General features: G+C 41.6%; 1 protein-coding gene across 1 annotated transcript in view; it reads left to right on the forward strand.

Annotated features, from left to right (window-relative positions):
- LOC103360973 (protein FAM19A2-like) overlaps positions 1-19,836 on the forward strand; it is a 90,564-nt gene that overhangs the window by 32,206 nt on the left and 38,522 nt on the right. The window contains exon 2 of the mRNA XM_008286925.1: positions 13,982-14,082. Within this exon, the coding sequence (XP_008285147.1) occupies positions 13,983-14,082 (100 nt within the window). The 5' untranslated portion in view covers position 13,982. The remainder of the gene's footprint in view (positions 1-13,981; positions 14,083-19,836) is intronic.

Consider the following 19,836-nt stretch of genomic DNA (forward strand, 5'->3'; position numbering starts at 1 on the left):
GCCCCAAAATTACATGTTTATGTTCAAGTGACAAAGCTGTATGACTACTGTCAGAACTCAAAGGAAGAAATTAGTCAGGCGGTGTTGTTGTGTTGTTATCATTGTTATTGACCAGACATCACCAAATGACGGACCTTGGTGATGGTTCAGTGATGGTTCTGTCCGGATCGTGACCAATCTCTGATAAATTCACAACAATAGATTTTCATGGAGCGTTTTTTCCGACAGTCGCGGCTATACACAGAGGGGGCTGCTACTCCAGTTAATACGGCAATAGCACCACTCAGTCGAGCCAATCAAATCGTTTGGTTACCCTGCACGGCCAGCGCACCGCCACAGCTCGCTGCCGCTGCCACTTTGCGCTGCCTATACAGCAGAGCAGAGAGGAAGAGACAGTGATGACAGCATGGCTTGCTCCAAAAGAAGGAAGGTTGATGAGGAAAACCGCTGCTTTGAAGATGAGTGGACGGAGAAATGTACGTTCATTCTTCCGTCAGACAGTTCACAACCAGTGTGCTTCATATGCTCTGAAAACGTGGCATTAATTGAAAGTAGCAACGTGAAACGCCGCTACGAAACAAAGTACAGCTCTTTTGAGCAAAGTTATCACCTGAAGTCCGAGCTGAGAGCAAAATAACCGACTTGTACATCCTGTATGACAGATCTATCTGACTCATCACCACATTTACAGCCCAGCAACGTGCAAACCAAACCTTTTATTTATTGTTTTCTTAGGATGTTGACTTTTTTACTTGAAGCGGAGGCCTTCAGTTCTTTAGGCTGGGACAAAAGGACTATTCGGCTCTGTTTGCACTTTTAAAAATGTATTTTATTCTGAGGTTTTTGTTTTCTCTCATCTGAAATAAAGGCCTCATTTTGTTTTTTTTGCCTGGGACTACTTATATATATATATTTATATGGTAAAGGAGCTAACTGTGTGCTCAGCTAAACATATCCTGCACTGAAAATTGACAATAAGTATTGTTGAAACCATGAAAATGTGGCCATCGGGGAAGGCTATAAGACACAAACTGGACTTCGATTTGGAGGAAATTGGAGGAAATTTTAATAACTGGACCTCAGTGACGTTTAATTGAATCCCCGTTATAGAGTGACACTGTCAACAGAGAGAGGAGGTTGAGATGGATGGGACAACAAAACATTGGATTTCAACATGAAAGATGCTTCCAGTTTTCTACCAACAATCAACATTAATTTCTTTCAACAATGGCCCAGATTGTTCTCTCACCTTAATCTCATTGTTATCATTGTAAACATGACAACAAAGGTCCTGTAACCTTAGCAAAGTAGTCATTTTAATGCAAACTCCAATGTTTCCCGCAGCTTAACTAAGTGCCTGTTTTAATTCAAACCATGATCTTTCCTTTACCAAATCTGTTTGTGCCTGAACCCAGCCAAATCTTAGCCACAGTGTTGTGGAATCATTAAGCATTAATATATTTGTTTAATAGCGATATTTCTTTTTTTAGCAGTTTTAAAAGGGACAGACAAAGAAAGGCGTCACAAATCAGAAAATGGTTCGATGTTTCATTCTACAGAGCAGCTACAAAGTGTTATTATTACTGATTAATCTGTCAATAAACTCCTCGATCGATACATTCTGCAGAAAAACAAGCTATTGAATGTAAAATTATATAAAAACAAGAATAGCAAAGCAAATCTTTACCATTCAGACACTGGAACAAGAGAATGATTGGCATTTGTATGTCATATTTTATATCAGCTCACTCATTCATTGACAAATCACTGTAATAGAGGAACACTAAACGAACCAACAAAGCATTCATGCCAGTCATAAAGACATTAACGAGTGGTGTGACGTACAAACAAGACGGAAATGGAAGGGGAGGGGAGCGGCAATGTAAATATACCTGCTGACGGAGGTGGAGAAAAGCAAAAGCGCCGATCTTCTGAAAACCACAGTGTGATGAAAAATTAACTCGAGAGGAGAGGAAAGGCAGAGAGAGAGAGAGAGAGAGCAAGTGCTTTTACTGCCGGTCGCTTTCACCTGTCTGTCTGGGAGATAGACGGATGAAATCACACCCCCATTAACGTGAGCTGGAAAAGTAGAACCCGCATTCTTCTCCTGTCAGCGAGTCCAGAAACAAGCTGCACCACTTTTTTCAGCCTCCAGCGCGTTCACACTCACTAGTTCCTTATTGTTTTTACTCTTTGATGAGACTCTTACTGAACTGCCTCCATTCCTAATTTTGCTCGTTCAATAACATCGTCGGTGCTTTGTAGCAGAAGTCTGTTTTTTTTTTTACTTTCAAGTGTTGTTCTTACTCGCCAGAACAACCGCTACATTTGTCAACAAAGGCTTATAGCATTGGATGGATTTCCAATTTGCTCATCTAGTGCTGTAATAATCCCAGCCAAGAGGCTACGCAAGTCAAAAAAAAAAAAGCTGGATTGAAATTGAATTAAAGAAGCCACTTTCTTCCCCTTGGATTATTTTTTTTTTTGTCCACGCTCTCCATAGCTGACGCTCACACACACACACAGCGGAGGCCATTTGCATTTTGCTTTTATATATTTCCTCAATTCTAAAGCTTCAAGAGATCCCTACTTTGCATTTGTTTATTTAGTTCAAAGTGTTTTTTTTTTCTGTTATTGCCCAAGAACCTTGCAGAAAATTGAAGTGTAGTCAAAATGTGATAGATAAATGTGAAAGTGGTGCGCCGCGTATTCTACGGAGAGCGGGACTTTGATGTTATTTTTGCAGTGTTAAGCCAGCTTATAACGATGGTGTAGCTCACGCCTGTAGGTGAGGGCTGGCAACTCGCTTTTTTGCTTTCATTGTCTGATGCTGTCGGACTTGTGGCTGATAGAAAGACTCAGACAACGTAACTGCGTTTACCACCTGGATCTGCGCTGTCAGCAGTCGCACGCTGCAGCGGTTTGTTATGTCTGAGCGTGCACGGCTTTGACCCGGGGACGTTTCAGGGGCGGCCGTGTCGTGTGTGTGTGTGTGTGTGTGGACAACGGATTGGTAGTGACATCGGGATTGTACCTCGCGGTGCAACGAGTTCTCCAGGTTAGCACATCGAGTGGCAGACGGAGACGGAGCAAAANGATGGATGGGACAACAAAACATTGGATTTCAACATGAAAGATGCTTCCAGTTTTCTACCAACAATCAACATTTCTTTCAACAATGGCCCAGATTGTTCTCTCACCTTAATCTCATTGTTATCATTGTAAACATGACAACAAAGGTCCTGTAACCTTAGCAAAGTAGTCATTTTAATGCAAACTCCAATGTTTCCCGCAGCTTAACTAAGTGCCTGTTTTAATTCAAACCATGATCTTTCCTTTACCAAATCTGTTTGTGCCTGAACCCAGCCAAATCTTAGCCACAGTGTTGTGGAATCATTAAGCATTAATATATTTGTTTAATAGCGATATTTCTTTTTTTAGCAGTTTTAAAAGGGACAGACAAAGAAAGGCGTCACAAATCAGAAAATGGTTCGATGTTTCATTCTACAGAGCAGCTACAAAGTGTTATTATTACTGATTAATCTGTCAATAAACTCCTCGATCGATACATTCTGCAGAAAAACAAGCTATTGAATGTAAAATTATATAAAAACAAGAATAGCAAAGCAAATCTTTACCATTCAGACACTGGAACAAGAGAATGATTGGCGTTTGTATGTCATATTTTATATCAGCTCACTCATTCATTGACAAATCACTGTAATAGAGGAACACTAAACGAACCAACAAAGCATTCATGCCAGTCATAAAGACATTAACGAGTGGTGTGACGTACAAACAAGACGGAAATGGAAGGGGAGGGGAGCGGCAATGTAAATATACCTGCTGACGGAGGTGGAGGAAAGCAAAAGCGCCGATCTTCTGAAAACCACAGTGTGATGAAAAATTAACTCGAGAGGAGAGGAAAGGCAGAGAGAGAGAGAGAGAGAGCAAGTGCTTTTACTGCCGGTCGCTTTCACCTGTCTGTCTGGGAGATAGACGGATGAAATCACACCCCCATTAACGTGAGCTGGAAAAGTAGAACCCGCATTCTTCTCCTGTCAGCGAGTCCAGAAACAAGCTGCACCACTTTTTCAGCCTCCAGCGCGTTCACACTCACTAGTTCCTTATTGTTTTTACTCTTTGATGAGACTCTTACTGAACTGCCTCCATTCCTAATTTTGCTCGTTCAATAACATCGTCGGTGCTTTGTAGCAGAAGTCTGTTTTTTTTTTTACTTTCAAGTGTTGTTCTTACTCGCCAGAACAACCGCTACATTTGTCAACAAAGGCTTATAGCATTGGATGGATTTCCAATTTGCTCATCTAGTGCTGTAATAATCCCAGCCAAGAGGCTACGCAAGTCAAAAAAAAAAAAGCTGGATTGAAATTGAATTAAAGAAGCCACTTTCTTCCCCTTGGATTATTTTTTTTTTTGTCCACGCTCTCCATAGCTGACGCTCACACACACACACAGCGGAGGCCATTTGCATTTTGCTTTTATATATTTCCTCAATTCTAAAGCTTCAAGAGATCCCTACTTTGCATTTGTTTATTTAGTTCAAAGTGTTTTTTTTTTCTGTTATTGCCCAAGAACCTTGCAGAAAATTGAAGTGTAGTCAAAATGTGATAGATAAATGTGAAAGTGGTGCGCCGCGTATTCTACGGAGAGCGGGACTTTGATGTTATTTTTGCAGTGTTAAGCCAGCTTATAACGATGGTGTAGCTCACGCCTGTAGGTGAGGGCTGGCAACTCGCTTTTTTGCTTTCATTGTCTGATGCTGTCGGACTTGTGGCTGATAGAAAGACTCAGACAACGTAACTGCGTTTACCACCTGGATCTGCGCTGTCAGCAGTCGCACGCTGCAGCGGTTTGTTATGTCTGAGCGTGCACGGCTTCGACCCGGGGACGTTTCAGGGGCGGCCGTGTCGTGTGTGTGTGTGTGTGTGTGGACAACGGATTGGTAGTGACATCGGGATTGTACCTCGCGGTGCAACGAGTTCTCCAGGTTAGCACATCGAGTGGCAGATGGAGACGGAGCAAAAGAAAAGAGAGAGGAAGGGGAGATGGATGGAGTGTGACACCCCTTGGGTCGAATCAAGCTTTAGGGATGTGTTGGGGACACACATGTAGCAGCAGCAGCAGCAGCAGCAGCCGGCGAAAGCTGATTTGAAAGATGTGAATGTCAAGTCTGCGATGTGCACTCCGCTGAAGTCACAGAGTGGCGTTAACAAGTGAGAGACTGATAAGAGGCCGAGGGATGGGGGAGGAAACGACCAGAAGGCTTCCTCGCTCCTCATTTTCTTTCCCTCCTCCTCCCTATTTCCACACACACACATGCACACACACACACACACACCCAGTGTTCGTGTTGAGTTTCCACAATGCTAGTTAAATTGGAGGCTTAATTTGGAGCCACTGGCTTTATCTACAGGTCACATGGAGTAAATTTATCCACAAAGGCCAAACTGTGGATTTGATTAGTGAAGCACACATGAAGCACACACTCATGCACACACACACACCTACACACACACAAACACACAGTCGGAGACACACACACAGACATTCTCCTGGCAGGATCAGGGAGGCCTAATCAAGCTGAAATCTCCTGAGGTTGCAATTAGGTTTGGAGAGTCCTAGCAGTCCGAGCTAGGAAAACAAGCCCTTCCATTAACTTGATACACAGGTTTCCTTTGACAAATCATCATCCTTTCACTTTCATCTTCTGCTGCGTGCGAACTTAGCCACCGCACATTTAAAGCACCAGTGGAGAACTAAAGTGCAGGTGCATCTGCAGGTTTTCATGGCTTCGTTTTTCTGTTTTTACACTGGTGATATTTAAGTTGCACCAGGATTTGTTCTTATGACCCTTTTTAGTCTGGCACAACTAGTTATGCAGGTTTGACCAGTGTTAGTTGGAATAAACACTTGCGATAGATAACTAGGCATGGATGGCAGAATTTAGCTAATATTTAATAAAACTACAACTCCACAGCTATGCTAGAAACTCTGCGAGGCCACATGTAGGTGCAGAGGGGCTTTCAGCTAAATTGTTAGCATCCCAAGAGCCACGGTAACATGGTGTGGCTAACACATCAGCATATAACAGTTTCCTTGAATGGAACCAGCAAGCTGGCAGGGCTTTTTCCAGTTTCAGTGCATTCATGTTTTGCACTGATTAGCCACAAACTAAAATTTGTTGGTCCCCATCTTAGCTGCCAAAACAGCTCTCAATCATCTGGGTATGGACATGGGACCTCAGGGTTGCTGCTCTGGTGTCTGGCACCAGGATGTTGGCAGCGGATCCTTTGGTTCCTGTGTTTTGGAGGGTGGAGCCTCCATGGATCGGACTTGTTCATCTCAGGGAGGCTCAATCCCATTTGGAATTTTGGGGGGGTTGTTAGTGTCTTGGGGTCTCTGTTGTGTTACTCGAGCCATTCCTTAGAAGTTTCGCAGTGTAAAATGGTTCACTGGGTGAGAGCCCTGCTGTTGGGGAGTGTGATCGCCACGGGGAGTGCTGTTCATCTCCAGCAATGTTGAAGTAAATGGTACATGTCAAGTAACATCCATGTTATGAACAGATGACATGAGCAGTGATGTCCAAACCCCCAGTTTCAATGTTGCGACTCACTGATGTATAATATCTGTATAATGTACTGATCTAAGATGTAACCAACTTTCTCATGAATTCTACTGCTAATTTTATTATGATCAAACAATTATTAGTCAATGTGTCAGCCAGATAATTCCTGGATTTGTGAACTGACATACTCATAAGTGCAGTGCTTCTACCCTTATTTATTATCTGGATTTAAATTGTTACAGCTTTGCTCTCTCCTCGCTTCTTTCCTTCTCTTTCTTCCTTTTTTTTTTGCCTTATTGGGAACCTTTACGTCCATCCCTCTTCTTCATCCTTGCACCGTTCTCATCTGCTCTTTGCTTGTTTTCTATGCACTCGTCTCCTTACCTTTCATCTATCCTTTCTATCATCTGTGTCCTTTCCGTTCCCTCTTTGCTGCCTCTTCCCGGTATCAGACAATGTTGTCCATGTTCTTTTGATATTGTGACTTTGAATAGAACAGCGAGCTACTATGAGTATCCTGGTGACCTGAGCCTTAGTGTTGCACCACAGAAGAGGGTGAGATAGTCATCTCTCTGTTAAATTCTCAGGATGAATAAGATCCATATCTATTGTTCCTAAGGCAGAGACATACAACAGCCAGCTACCATTGTGTGAAGGAGGGGACTCTCACACCTCAATGCTCAAAGACAAAAAAAAAAAAGAAGCTTGTTGGGATCAAAAATATCATCACTAATTGATGCAGGATTTTTTTTCCCTTCACACTTGATGATAAGAGCACTCCAACAATATGACAGGATGGAGCATTGGGAACAATCTGGGTGTCTGAAACACCAGCAGTCTGGTTTATTTAGTCAGGTGAATAATAATACATAAAGATACTATAAAATAAGATGTACTTTTTTGTCCATAAAGGGAAATTTGCCTTCGGCAGTGGTGCAAATTTTACAGCTCTGTACAGCTACAGTACACTCCACAATAATAAGAGGAGATTTAGGAGACCAGACGTGTAGGCCGGACACATCAAGAGTTGGGATTGAGTTGTTGTTTGTTGAGCAGCATGATAGAAATAGGAACAAAAGACAGCTTTAAAAAAAAAAAAAAATGGTAGGAGTTCTTAGTCCGAAAATAAAATGTTAAGGGCCATGTAGGATGTAGAATTTGGTTCCTCCTTTCCATTGCTGTTTTCACCGACCGGTTTATTTTTGATTTTAACTGGAGTGGGTCGTTCCATGCAGCCACGTTGTATTTAATGAGACTTTCCATTGCAGCATTATAGAACGTAGCCATGATCTTTGTACTAGCACCAAACAGCATGAGTCCGCGCGGAAACCGTAGCCTTTGAGTCACCAAAGAACACAGATAATTACCAACCATTGTTTGTGATTATTACTGGTCTGGTTTGTGTTCACGCAAGATTGTTACAGTGGAACAAAGAGCTGCAAACATGAGGTCTCACTGAGGCTGAAAGGTTTGACATTGATTTGACAGTTTCATCCTGTTTTCTGGTTGATTATGAGAAGTATTTAGACTGCAAATTAAAGGATTAAAGGATGGGGTTACTGTTGAATTGCTTGGTCATAAACTTTAATTGGAAAGACAAGCTGAAAACGCTGCTTTGTGAAATTTTCTTTCATCGTCCTCATGTTGACTCGCACAACTACCAAAGTTACCGACTGCAGCTAGGTGCTTTTAATTCCTTGTTTGCACTGTTACAGAAGCATCGTGACAAAAGGAGTGTAGTTTGTTATATTTTCCCTTAAGAATGTTCAATAATAAGGTGATTTTTTTTCTCTCTGTGGCATCGAAATCAGTATCGAGTTTTTTTCCCCAGTATCGAAATCGAGTTTAAAATTTTAGTATCATGACAACAGTAGCTAGTATACATGACTTATTTAGACTGATTAGAAATCATGCTAAAGTCACATATTGAGTAGAGCTCAGTCTATAAATACTTGGGTTTTACATATATTGGTATCTATATGTTGGCTAAAAAATGACAAGAAATTGAAAATTGCCAAAGATATGGTTTGAAACAGCGTCCATGCCGTTCTATGTTTTTTCAGTAGAAAGTAGTGACACATTTATTTTGTAAAATGTTCAATCCTGTACATTTCTTGACTACAATTGGGAAAAAAGAAAATGAAAACGAGTGAAGAGAAGTTTATCAAAGATGTTTTGGGTTGCGCAGTATAATTTGTATTTTTTTTTAAACTTGTATAGCAATATTGGTGTCTCCATCAAATATCCTGTATTGGCTGGGTTGTGTATCAAAAAAGCCTGGAGTTGATCCATTTGCTCTCATACCACAAATGAAAAGCATCCATTTGGAACTGGACCAAATCCCTCTTTTTCAGGTGGTTTCGGTCCAGTTGTTTGGTTTTCACAAAGGCGGTTTATTCTGTCAGCTGCCTTAAAACTCTTAATTCTCTTTCACGTATTTTGTCACTGACAGATATTAACACCCAAATAAATAAATAAATAAATCATTTTTTGTTACTAGAGGATAATATATTGATCGTGTGTATCTTCTGAAAGCAAACCCCACCCCTCCCTACCAAAAAAAACCAACAACAAAAAAATGTTAATTGCAGAGAAAGTACAGGCATCCCATTTTCCAAACGGCAGATATCTCAGAGAATAGAAACTCTTTGAATATTAATGTATTTCCACTACATTTTTCTCCTCGACCAGTGGGAGCTCAACCAGAGCTCATATGCCCGTGAGATGTCAGTCCGGCTTCAGCTTAGATGCATATAAACACACACACACACACACACACACACACACACACACACACACAAATGCAGACAGGAGATATGGAGGGGAAACTGATCAGCTGCGTGGAGCGGGGAGGGCATTCCAATGGGACTAATTAAAGGGATGGAACAGACTGCAGAACTCATTGGAGACCATCACTCTTTTCTCCAACTCTGTTTCTTTCTCCTCTCGCTCTTTCTTTCTCTTTTGCTCCTCCGTGTTCAGTTAATGAAAGCTACATCATCCAGGGTTATAAGATCCAGCGTTCTCACCAGTGTCCACACTGGAAGACGTGATCAGAGGAAGTGCAGGAATTCTGGTGTCTTACAGCGACTTGAAGGGTCCGCTGGAGACGCACGTGCACGCCGGAACGACACGTGAACCAGCGCAAACACAGCTGTTGACAAGCAGTTGCTGTGCAATCTCAAAAAAATCACAAGCATCCTAACTGGCGGGCCGACTTTTGTTTTGTCAATACAGAAAAGCGTCTGTTGTCTGCGAGTTTGTGCAGATGTGTGAGTCACCACTGGCTGCTGTGTTTGATACTGATGGAGAGTCAAGCTGTTTCAATGCTATTGATCAGAACCCCTTGTTCCTGAGCAGTCACACACACACACACACACACACACACACACACACACACACACACACTCACACACACACACACCCGGCTGCCTCCACTCTTCGTCTTTCTCTCAATCTCTCCCTTTCTTTTCCTGCCTCTTTCTGAATCCATTTCTATATCACACACCCACTCGTTCTGCGGCAGACAGACCAAACAACCAGCAATAATGAAGTGGCACTGCATCATCACAAACACTGCTGTGTGTCTAAATGAGCTGGAGAGGAAGCAGGCAGAGCTTCTGCTTTGTTTCCTAATTATTTACTACTCGCGGAGCATAGGTGAGGACGGGAGGAAGAGGGGAGAGACGAGGAGGGGGGAGAAGGGAGGATGCTGGAGGACTGAAGGAGATGAGAGGAGATGAATGGGAGAAGAGAGGAGAAGTGACAGAAAAGGTGCACATGAATATGATTCTTTGTGTGTGTGTGTGCGTGTGTGTGTGTGTGTATCTGTGATGCCCTCTAACCAGAGAAAGCCTTGGCTCAGCCTGACTGGCTTTGCAGCTTCTCCCAGCTCTAGAAATGCCTGGCTGCGTAGCCAGATGACTCACACACCAAGCTCAGAACTCAAGCCAGGGCTTAACACACACTTCATGACGGCAAAAGCACTCACACACACATGCATGCACATATATGCCCGAACATAGTACATGCGCACAAATAAACACATCCGCTCACACCCAGATCCAATCAGGTGTGTGTATAATCTCATCTGCACTGAGTTAATCTGCCCAGACTCTCTCACACAAACCTGGAAAGTTTGGTTTGTTTTACTTACATCATCACATATCTGTTCAAAAGTACTTCACAAAAATGTTTTTTTTTTCTCTCTCTCTCTGCTACACCTCGGCTGCTTCGGTAGAAAAGTAAATCACCACCATAAAAAGCATTTAAAGAGTGATTTAAACAAAATTAACTTTTTGGAGCTTGTAAATTTTATGCATAGCCACTTTATTACACTGTCAGTTGCCTCTGCTTGCAGTCTATAGTATCCATTGTAAATGTTTTTACGTAGTTTTCTTTGAGTAATAAAACACGAAAAGAGATTTCTAAGTACAAGGCAACATTATGTTCAATTTAATCTTTTAGGACCTTATCTATGCCCTTATCTTAGCTTTTGGGGTTTTGCAGTGGCAGTGTGAGCAAGAATAGCAGTAGTACACAGTTTCCAGACTTGGAGTGTTTGGAGCGAAGCTACATCCTTCTGACTCCTCAGATGCATCCCTCTGGGGTGCATTTTTAAAATATGAGAAAATACAAATCATGTTAAAGATAAAACAGAGTTGTTAAGTTGCTCTTCATGTCGGATTGTCTTGTACATTTGCTTTTACTTTGCTAACCTCCTGCAGTTATTTATTCACACAAACACTTGTACACAAGTTTACTGACAAAACAGGTTTCCCTGGTGGAAAAAAAAAAAACACATTTTGCTTGTGTGTTGTGGAGGATTCCGTCCTACTTGCTGCCTGGAATATAAAGTGTTTTAATTATATGCATCCCTTCACTTCAATGCAAACACCTGCCAGCGTTGTGACAGGGAGATTCTCTCTGCCTTGTTTACTCATCGTTGTTTGCATTATCCACAGAATAATATGATAAGAACATAAAATCCAATTATTAAAAACAGAAATGTGTTAAAAAATAATCTGTTTATTTTTTTCTCTATTATGAAGTTTTTATGACTGTTTTTATTAGAAGGTTTAATGCCTGTTTTGTAAGCTGACGGGTATCATCAACAGACATTTGTCATACCTATATTTAGAGTATAAAAGCTTTGGGCTGCTTTGATTTGGATTACGGTATTCTTTACTTAGAGAATGTGACCGATTCAGTATACTGTTTAGAATGCATACATGTATTCTTCTTTTTCTGTTTTGTTTCTAATCTATGGGCACCAAGACGTCGTTCCTGGCTATTCCCTTTCCTGTTTCCATTATCTAACAGGTCTAAAGTTCTTTTCCTCTTTGTGCGCTATCACAAATGTACATCTATCCTGAGTTGACTGTAAACAGATGGGTGACAAACTAAAAGAAAACCCTCAATTGTTGACCCTGGTGGCTCTGTTATGCTGTAGGGGGCATTTTGCTGGCATGGTTTTGTTCACTTGTAGGAAAGGACCACTGGAAATCAACACTAAGTTGTTCTAAGTAACCACCTTTCTTCTGTGGTTCAACATTTCTGTCATTTTGGGAGTGGTCTCTTCCAGGACAACAATGCCCCCATCCGTAAGGCATGGGTATAAACCTCCATTTGTCACATGACATTCTCGTTGAAGTTTTCAAACTCCCCTTTGCTAAGAAAAGCAAAAACTTCCAAGAAGTAACTTATACTCTGCAAATGGCAAGTTCTGATGAAGGCTTGGATTGTGCAATTAGAAAGTCTTCCTTGGTTCTTTCAGTGAAATAGTCCCTTTAATTGAAAATGCTTGCCTCCTTGTGTGCAAATGTTCTACCAAAAATTTCCCCCCGATACCATTTTGCAGAGGCACCAACACTGTATCCTGGGCTTAACGCTGCTTTAGTTGATTTTACTGGTTTAAAGAAATACAAATTGGGAGAATTTGGACAATGGGAGAGAAATGAATTATGGGACGGGTGTATGAGACAGCTCTCCACGTCCATCATCAAAACACCGAATATTGTTTGGAAGAATGTTGTTCCATCTCGCCAGTAGTCCTCCTGCAGTACTCCTCCAGGGGCTCCAGAGATATAGCAAATCTATGCCAAGGTGCATCAAAGCTTTTCTGGTAGGCCACCATCTTACTGAGACACTTGGTGTTGGGTTTACCTTTAATTCGCCATATGTCTGTTTGTGTTTGATCATTTCTATGCCCTACGCCTTCATCCTCAAGTGTTTTCACTTTGAAGTTTGCTGTCCCTGATTTGACAAGCACCTCACTCAGTTGCATATTGCTGAAAGGTGTACAGGGAAGACATTTCTCCTCTGATTGTGTGCTCTTGGTAGCTTATTTGAGCTGCTGTATTCATATCTTAAAACACTCCCAAACAACAATGAGATTCCCAGAATTCCCAAACTGCCGGTGCATCGACAAAGAGAGGACCCTGTGTTTAGAGGGAAATGTGTTTGGCCACAATTTCCACAACTTGTAACATGGCCATGTATAAAGTGTGATACTGTTCTGATACTACCCTATTTCCAATTGTGCCAGTTGCACCTGGGGAGTTTGTCCATGAAATACCAAAATGTGTTTGATACACCCTCAGCATATGGAGCAGAACGCACTTGCTTGAATGTACTTGTAGTAAACAATTATTTTCCCTATATATTGTCTTTCCCCAAGACAGAGAGACATTGTCTGGTGGGGTTTGTGTTTGTTTTACAGATGCAATACACAAAAAAAAAAAAGCAAACAATGCATGTATGCTTTAACAAGACTAAGAGTCGACAGTCATGCTCGTGGCGGCACTAGCTAAGTGCATCACAATGCTTACATGACATGGCTAAGACACTGAGTTTATGCAGGTATATTGTTCAATATGTTAACTAATTTACCTATTGAAAGCAACATTTGTTAATTACCACAAGCACAACATACAGATACAGAATGAAATATTGTTAGAAGTATTTCCTTATAAATTATTTAAAAAAAGACACTTTGATCTTATGAGTCAGGATATTACTGGTATTTTTTGGGTTCATTATCTGGGATCCATGACTGTCTGTACAAAATTAGGTCACGACCCGTGAAGCAGGTGTTGAGATATTGTTACTGCGAAAGGTAAAAACGTAGAACTGATGGTGGCACTAGAGGAAAAACAAGAGGATCACAAACCCACCATAAAATGTCTTTGTGCAAAATGTCACTGGAATCCGTCCAGTCGATCCAGTATCTCAGTGTGGACCAGTGAGTCGGACTGACCTACTCAGAGCCCAACACTGAGTGTATTTGCATTTACAGTACATGCAATGAACAGTTGAAAGTCCTCCACTGTATATTCTAAACCTTTTGTTGTATTCTCTAATAGAGCATTGCATGTTTTTGTTTCCTTCCGGCAGAATGCGGGAACGGGGTCCTTGCATTTGTGGAGTAGGTGTGTGGAGTCTGCTGCTATCCCTTTGCCTGGCCTCCCTCACACATGCACACAGGAGCCACACAGGTAGGAAGATGTTTGTCTGCATGTCTGAATGTGTGTGCACCATATATATACACCTGTCAGTCGGTCAGTGTCTGTTTACAGCATCCACAGTATGGTAGATTACCGCAGCAGACAGCCTGTTCAGCCAATTTCTTTTCACATGTTGTAAAGTTGTAGTGAATAGATCGTGTGCCACCCGAGGGTATGCCGAGGTCGGATTCACAATGAAATACAAGACCGCAGAGGCAGGTTGCCAGGAAGAACACACAAAATGTTCTTTAATAAAAGAAAGGGGAATAGGAGTAATCCAACAAGAAAGGTCTTCTCAGTTCAGGGGCTTTGGCGTCTTTGCGGTCCCATCAGGGCGGGATGACTCTCAAAAAATGCCTGGGGGTTACAGCACAGACAGTGAGCAGTGAGCTTTGTGGATTAGAAATCCCTGGTTGTGTGATATCCTTCCCATGTGGTCCAAGTGGCTGAGTCACTAGCATGATTGAGCCCAGAGGCCGCTTGCTACTTTTCACTTCATTTCTCGTGTGAAGGTTGGGTATCTTTGCCTCCCTGATTCACAGTGATCAACTGTGTGTGACACTGAAAATTACATACCGCTGGGAAAAAAAAAAAAAAAAGGTTTAATGGGGAGCACGTCGTGCCTGTTACCTGTATAAGAATAAGCTCTTTTATGTGGGCAAGGTCGTGGTGTTCACTTATGAATAGCACATACAAACATGAATATGAATGCTTTTTTTGTGTATCTTTGTAAAATGTTTGGATTTTAGTCGAGGATATGTCAGAAATGTGAAAGTCTGTGATAGTTTTATTTGCTGTAGTTTTGTATTGAATTTGTGCTCTAGTGCACCAATTAATAGAACAGCTTTAAAATGTATAAATGCGTGGGTTTTCTGTTTTGTTGTTGGGACTGTAAAAGAGGTGTTGATTTAACTTAGTGCCATTTTTATGATTCTGTATGTATTCTTGTAGGCTTAACAAAACTTACTAGGCAGTGCTGGACTTTGCCTTGACTAATTAAACAATGAGCAAAGCAATAGAGTGTGAGTAGAGCTGAAGCCACTCATGTAAACATCTCTGAGCCATGCACTGTTCTGTGATGGTAGCCAGCTGTCACTCAAAGTAGAAACACCCTTAAAATCATGGGTAACGGTAAACCTTACGCCATGGATACGCTGTAATGTACGCGGACCGTTCATAGAGCAGATGTGCCATATTTTTAGTGGCTGCACCTGCAGATAAGATAAGACAAGCCTTATTTCATCCCACAGTGGGGAGTTTAGCAGTGTTTCTACGGCAAAGGCGAAACTGTAAGGAACATTAGCAGAAAAATAAAAAAAAGAAGAAGCAAAAAACACAAATACGTATTGGTTTTTCCATAAGTGGATATGCAGCTTGTACAAATTCCTCTGCATGCGGAAAATAACAACATTACACATATCGATGGACAATGATGCACAGATTCCTAGAACGCCTGATGAAGAATATGGCACAGCTTTTATCCACATTGCACAGATTCCTTCTTAATTAGAAAAATACTCATGATGGGCTGTGGTAAAGCAAGATGGTGGCCTTTTGTTATGGGATAGTCTTTAGTGTCTGAACACAGCAGATGTTTCTCAATGAGGGTGTGCAACATGACGACGTAGGCACCTGCAGACTACAGTAGACTCTGTACGGGGTAAAGTTACTAAGCGACTGTAAGCTGGTAGCTGCTGGCAAATAGATCAATCAGATAAAACCATCTCTGTCTAAAAATGACGCACAGACCTCACGAAAAAATATAAATAGAAGACTGTGCATACACACGACGTACTTCCTGTCACACACCTGGTGCAGCGACTTTGATTGATTATAATAAAACAAAGTGCACAAAGTGAACAAAGCAGTATTCCCGCATTTAGCGTAGCCACACGGGTAATACAATTTAACCAGGAGCGTTGCATAAGAATTCCCCTCCGTACAGTTTTTTTTCATGAATAGGGACAAGTGGTTATCAAACCTTTTTTTTCCCCTTTGTTCCAGGTTTAAACATGTTTTTTTCCTGCTGTACAAATGTTCATTTTAACATGGGGGTCAATGGAGATTGATTCACTTTTGAAGAATAGTTTAAGTGGCCTTTTGAGGAATTGCAGCTTTTCAGACTTAGTGGTTGCTGCTTGGTACAGAGAAATAGTAAATAGAGGTTATGGAAAAGAGTGTGGCTAGTTGATGAGGAATTGATTTGAATTGCATTTGTTGTGAGGCAAGAAGCCACCGGAAAGGTATTCCTAATTATGCATCCATAGCACACCGAGCCATGCTGTCCTCCAAATGCTGCACCAAAGATGCATATCTCTGCAAAATGTTAATTTGCCAGTTTGAGAGATTGTTGCCTGTCTTAAAGACATAATCATGTAGCTAGCAAAATACATTTTAAGACTTCTCATCTTGACTTGTGGAGCAAAAATGTCCACAGCAGGGATGTGATTAACATGTAAAAAGAAAAAAAAAAGAAGCGTATCCGACCAAAATAAGTAATTGACAATGACAAAATGACCAGAGGGTAAAAGCAAGAAGTGATGATAGTGGATTTTGTGTTTGCTTTGACTACATGTGATAGGCAGTGATGGCTTGAAAATGTTAAGCTCTGCCTTTGGCTTTCATGTCGTGATAAGTGGTGTGCACCAGCTGCCCTTCATCTGAGCTGGTTGTCTTTGTCTTGCTTTTCGCTGTGTGTGTAACATCAGTGATGCTAAAGATATTTACACTACAGCATTGTATTGTGTGTCTCAACATTTGCTTTGTACGGATTTCTATTAGTGAATGGCTGAAAGGGAAAATGATTCATTTTCATTAATTAAAAAAAAAACAACAATCCAGCACCAGCAGCTTTGACAGATGTGCGCTCGTCCTTCAGCCTTCTGTGTGGAAACTGAAACATTCTCATAATGTTGTCACTTCTAGGAGACATCAAGGTTCTTTGTGTGAGTTTATGCACGTGTACAGTAAATGAATGGCCTTGCTGGAATGCGACTACTTACAGCACAACCATGGCTTTTGTGTGTGTGTGTGTCTGTTTGTGTATAAGATTGACTCCCCTCTTCTTTGGCATTATCTCTTTCTCTCACAGAGAGATTCTTGACAAGGCAAGGGCAAACATTGTCATAAATGGAAGGGGTGGTGAAAAGACGCGGAGAAAGGACGGAGACGTTCTCTTACTATAGTGCTTCACCGGGCTTTTAGTGAAGTGCTGAGGTCTGCATAAAGCAATAAAAACGGCGAAAAACGGAGGGTGTGAGAGAGATAAACAGCTAAGTCACAAAGATGGGCAAAAGTTGAGCACCGTTGGCCTTTTGTGTGGCTAAAAACTCACTTGTTTTTATCATATTACGCTCGGACGTAGTGGTGTTGATGGTGGCGGTTTCCGCGTGGGCATGTGTGTGTCTTCTCCGTGCTCCCGTTAATGGGTGATTGATTGTGGGGTAAGTTGTAATCAGGGAGTTACAGCGTTATCCAGTTGCAGGTTTGTCTGAGTGGGCAAAAACAGACGAGTAATCAGATAATTACTGAATACAATCCCTTAGGTCACTTCAAGGTTGACGCTCTCACTCATACAACACAAGCACACACACACACACCGTCTCTGTCTCTCACACACACGTGCATACGGTGTGCTGGCATGTAAACACGATTTGGTTGTTAGGCTGGGAGTGATGTGATGATAACAGCCTCTCCTCTCTTCATTCATATAACTTTACATTTACGTGGACACGTGTGTTAGAGCTCATTCATTCATGTAAAATGTATGAATATATTATACTACATGTGCACCAACCACAGCTTATGGGACTGTCATGACTCCAGGTGACTAACTCGGCTGTGGCCATTCTTGTAGTAAATCGAGTCTTTGGTAGGAACAAAAAAAAAGACGCCGCTCTCAGCTCAGTCTGTTGATCAGGTGTCATCTCTTGTTACGTGAAGTGAAGCCGTGGACAGGGCAAACTTTACCCACCACTCGCCAGCCATACGATAAAACATAGACGAATTGTCACGAAGCGGGCCAAAAAAAAAAAGGGGGGGATTTTATTTCACCCGACACTAATGCATTTGTATGCGAGTATGTATATGAGCGTGTACTTGCCACCAGTTCACGAGACGTTTGCTGACAAGACGGTTGCAGCAACCTCGGGAGGAATGCGGCTAAAGAAGTCTCAGCATATGTTAATGTGTGTGTGCGCTATTATACGTGTGTGTGTCTTCATAGCTTCTGCTCATCTTTTATTCTTCAGATTTTTATCTCTCAAGACAGAATGGAAAAAGATGCCTCCATTGATGCTTCTCCATCTGTTAAGCCATCCATCCTCCTGTCTTTTTCTCTTATTCGCCTGCTTTATTATACACATCACTACAGAAATTTATGAAAATTACAGCCTTCATACCTAGACCACAGAGCTTTAACACTCGGAGCGGACCACAGATCTCCTGCAATGGAGAGATCTTATTTGTAGACAAAGTCAGGCCTTGGTTAAATGTCTCAGTAGCTTTGCCAATACTGTTGGAGAAACAGCTTGGCTTGGATTTTAAAGTAAAGCGGAACAGCGATTATGCTGATCACTTCACCACACACTGTCGAGTCATTGATTCTCAGTCTATAGGCTGCAATCTCCATACATCGCCACTGATTAGAGGTTACTAAGAACTTAAGTTACTCTGAAAGGCATTGTGACTGCCAAGAAGGGGGAAACAGAGACGTAAGGACGAAGATATATAGGGCCAAGACGCATGTGCTAAACCGCTCTCACACAAGCTCAGAGGGACATGTGCATCCAGTCAGCCACACACAAGCCTGCAGTAAACGCACACCGAAAGACACCCACGAACGCATGCACGCGCGCGTACATGCATGCACGGTCAAAGGAGCTCTTAAATGTGATGTGCAGAGACAGGCTGTCTGCCCTTCTTAGTGGCTGCTCCACAGTAAAGCGGCACTCCATGCTTGGTCAACAACATGGCTCCATATGGCTTGTGAAAAATTCAAGCTGAAAATTACAAATGTGAAATTTTTCATGCTGACAAAAATCCCAGACTTCCTTCCACTTTTAATTCAGTGGTCAAGAGCGTGTTGATGTTCACGCATGTGAGAGAAACACAGAGACCAAATTAACTGTTGGCGCTGGGCCAGATAATGAAGATCACAATTTAATGCCGTTCAGTTTTCTACAGTTCTTGTAGTCCTTTTAGTTCTGTTGTGTTCTTTTTGTGCTGCTAAGGATGAAATGTTTCTTCTTCTTTTACTGCATTTAAAATGTTCTGCCTCCCGGCTGTTTAGTTTTTTTTTTGGTTTTTTTTGCCAGTTCATGGCTCTTTGACATTTAAATGAAACACAAGTTCATTTGTGTGAGCGTTGGTGCTCCACACTGTTTCATCGCCGATCTGAATAATGAACTCTTCACACTCTGAAGCTCTTTGTTAAGAACTGACCACACGAGGAATATCATTGATTTCTGCCTTTTTAAAACAATAAACGAATAGCTGAACTTTAGTGAAATCGAGTAGGTGTGTTGACAGTATAAAGACCAGAACTGCCTATACACACAGTTTTCTATTCACATTAACAAGAAGACCAGGATTTTCCTTCACCGAGTGTCATGAAAGTCTCTACAGTATGAAAAGGAAAGTAAGAGTTTCATCTAGACTTCCAGTAAAGTGGCAGCTTTAGAAATATGACATATTTCTTAATAATGTGGGTACAGTTTAAAGAGAGGATTTGATCCCACCACCACA

Source organism: Stegastes partitus, unplaced genomic scaffold (genome assembly GCF_000690725.1).
Source record: "Stegastes partitus isolate 25-593 unplaced genomic scaffold, Stegastes_partitus-1.0.2 Scaffold476, whole genome shotgun sequence".
NCBI lineage: Eukaryota > Metazoa > Chordata > Actinopteri > Pomacentridae > Stegastes > Stegastes partitus.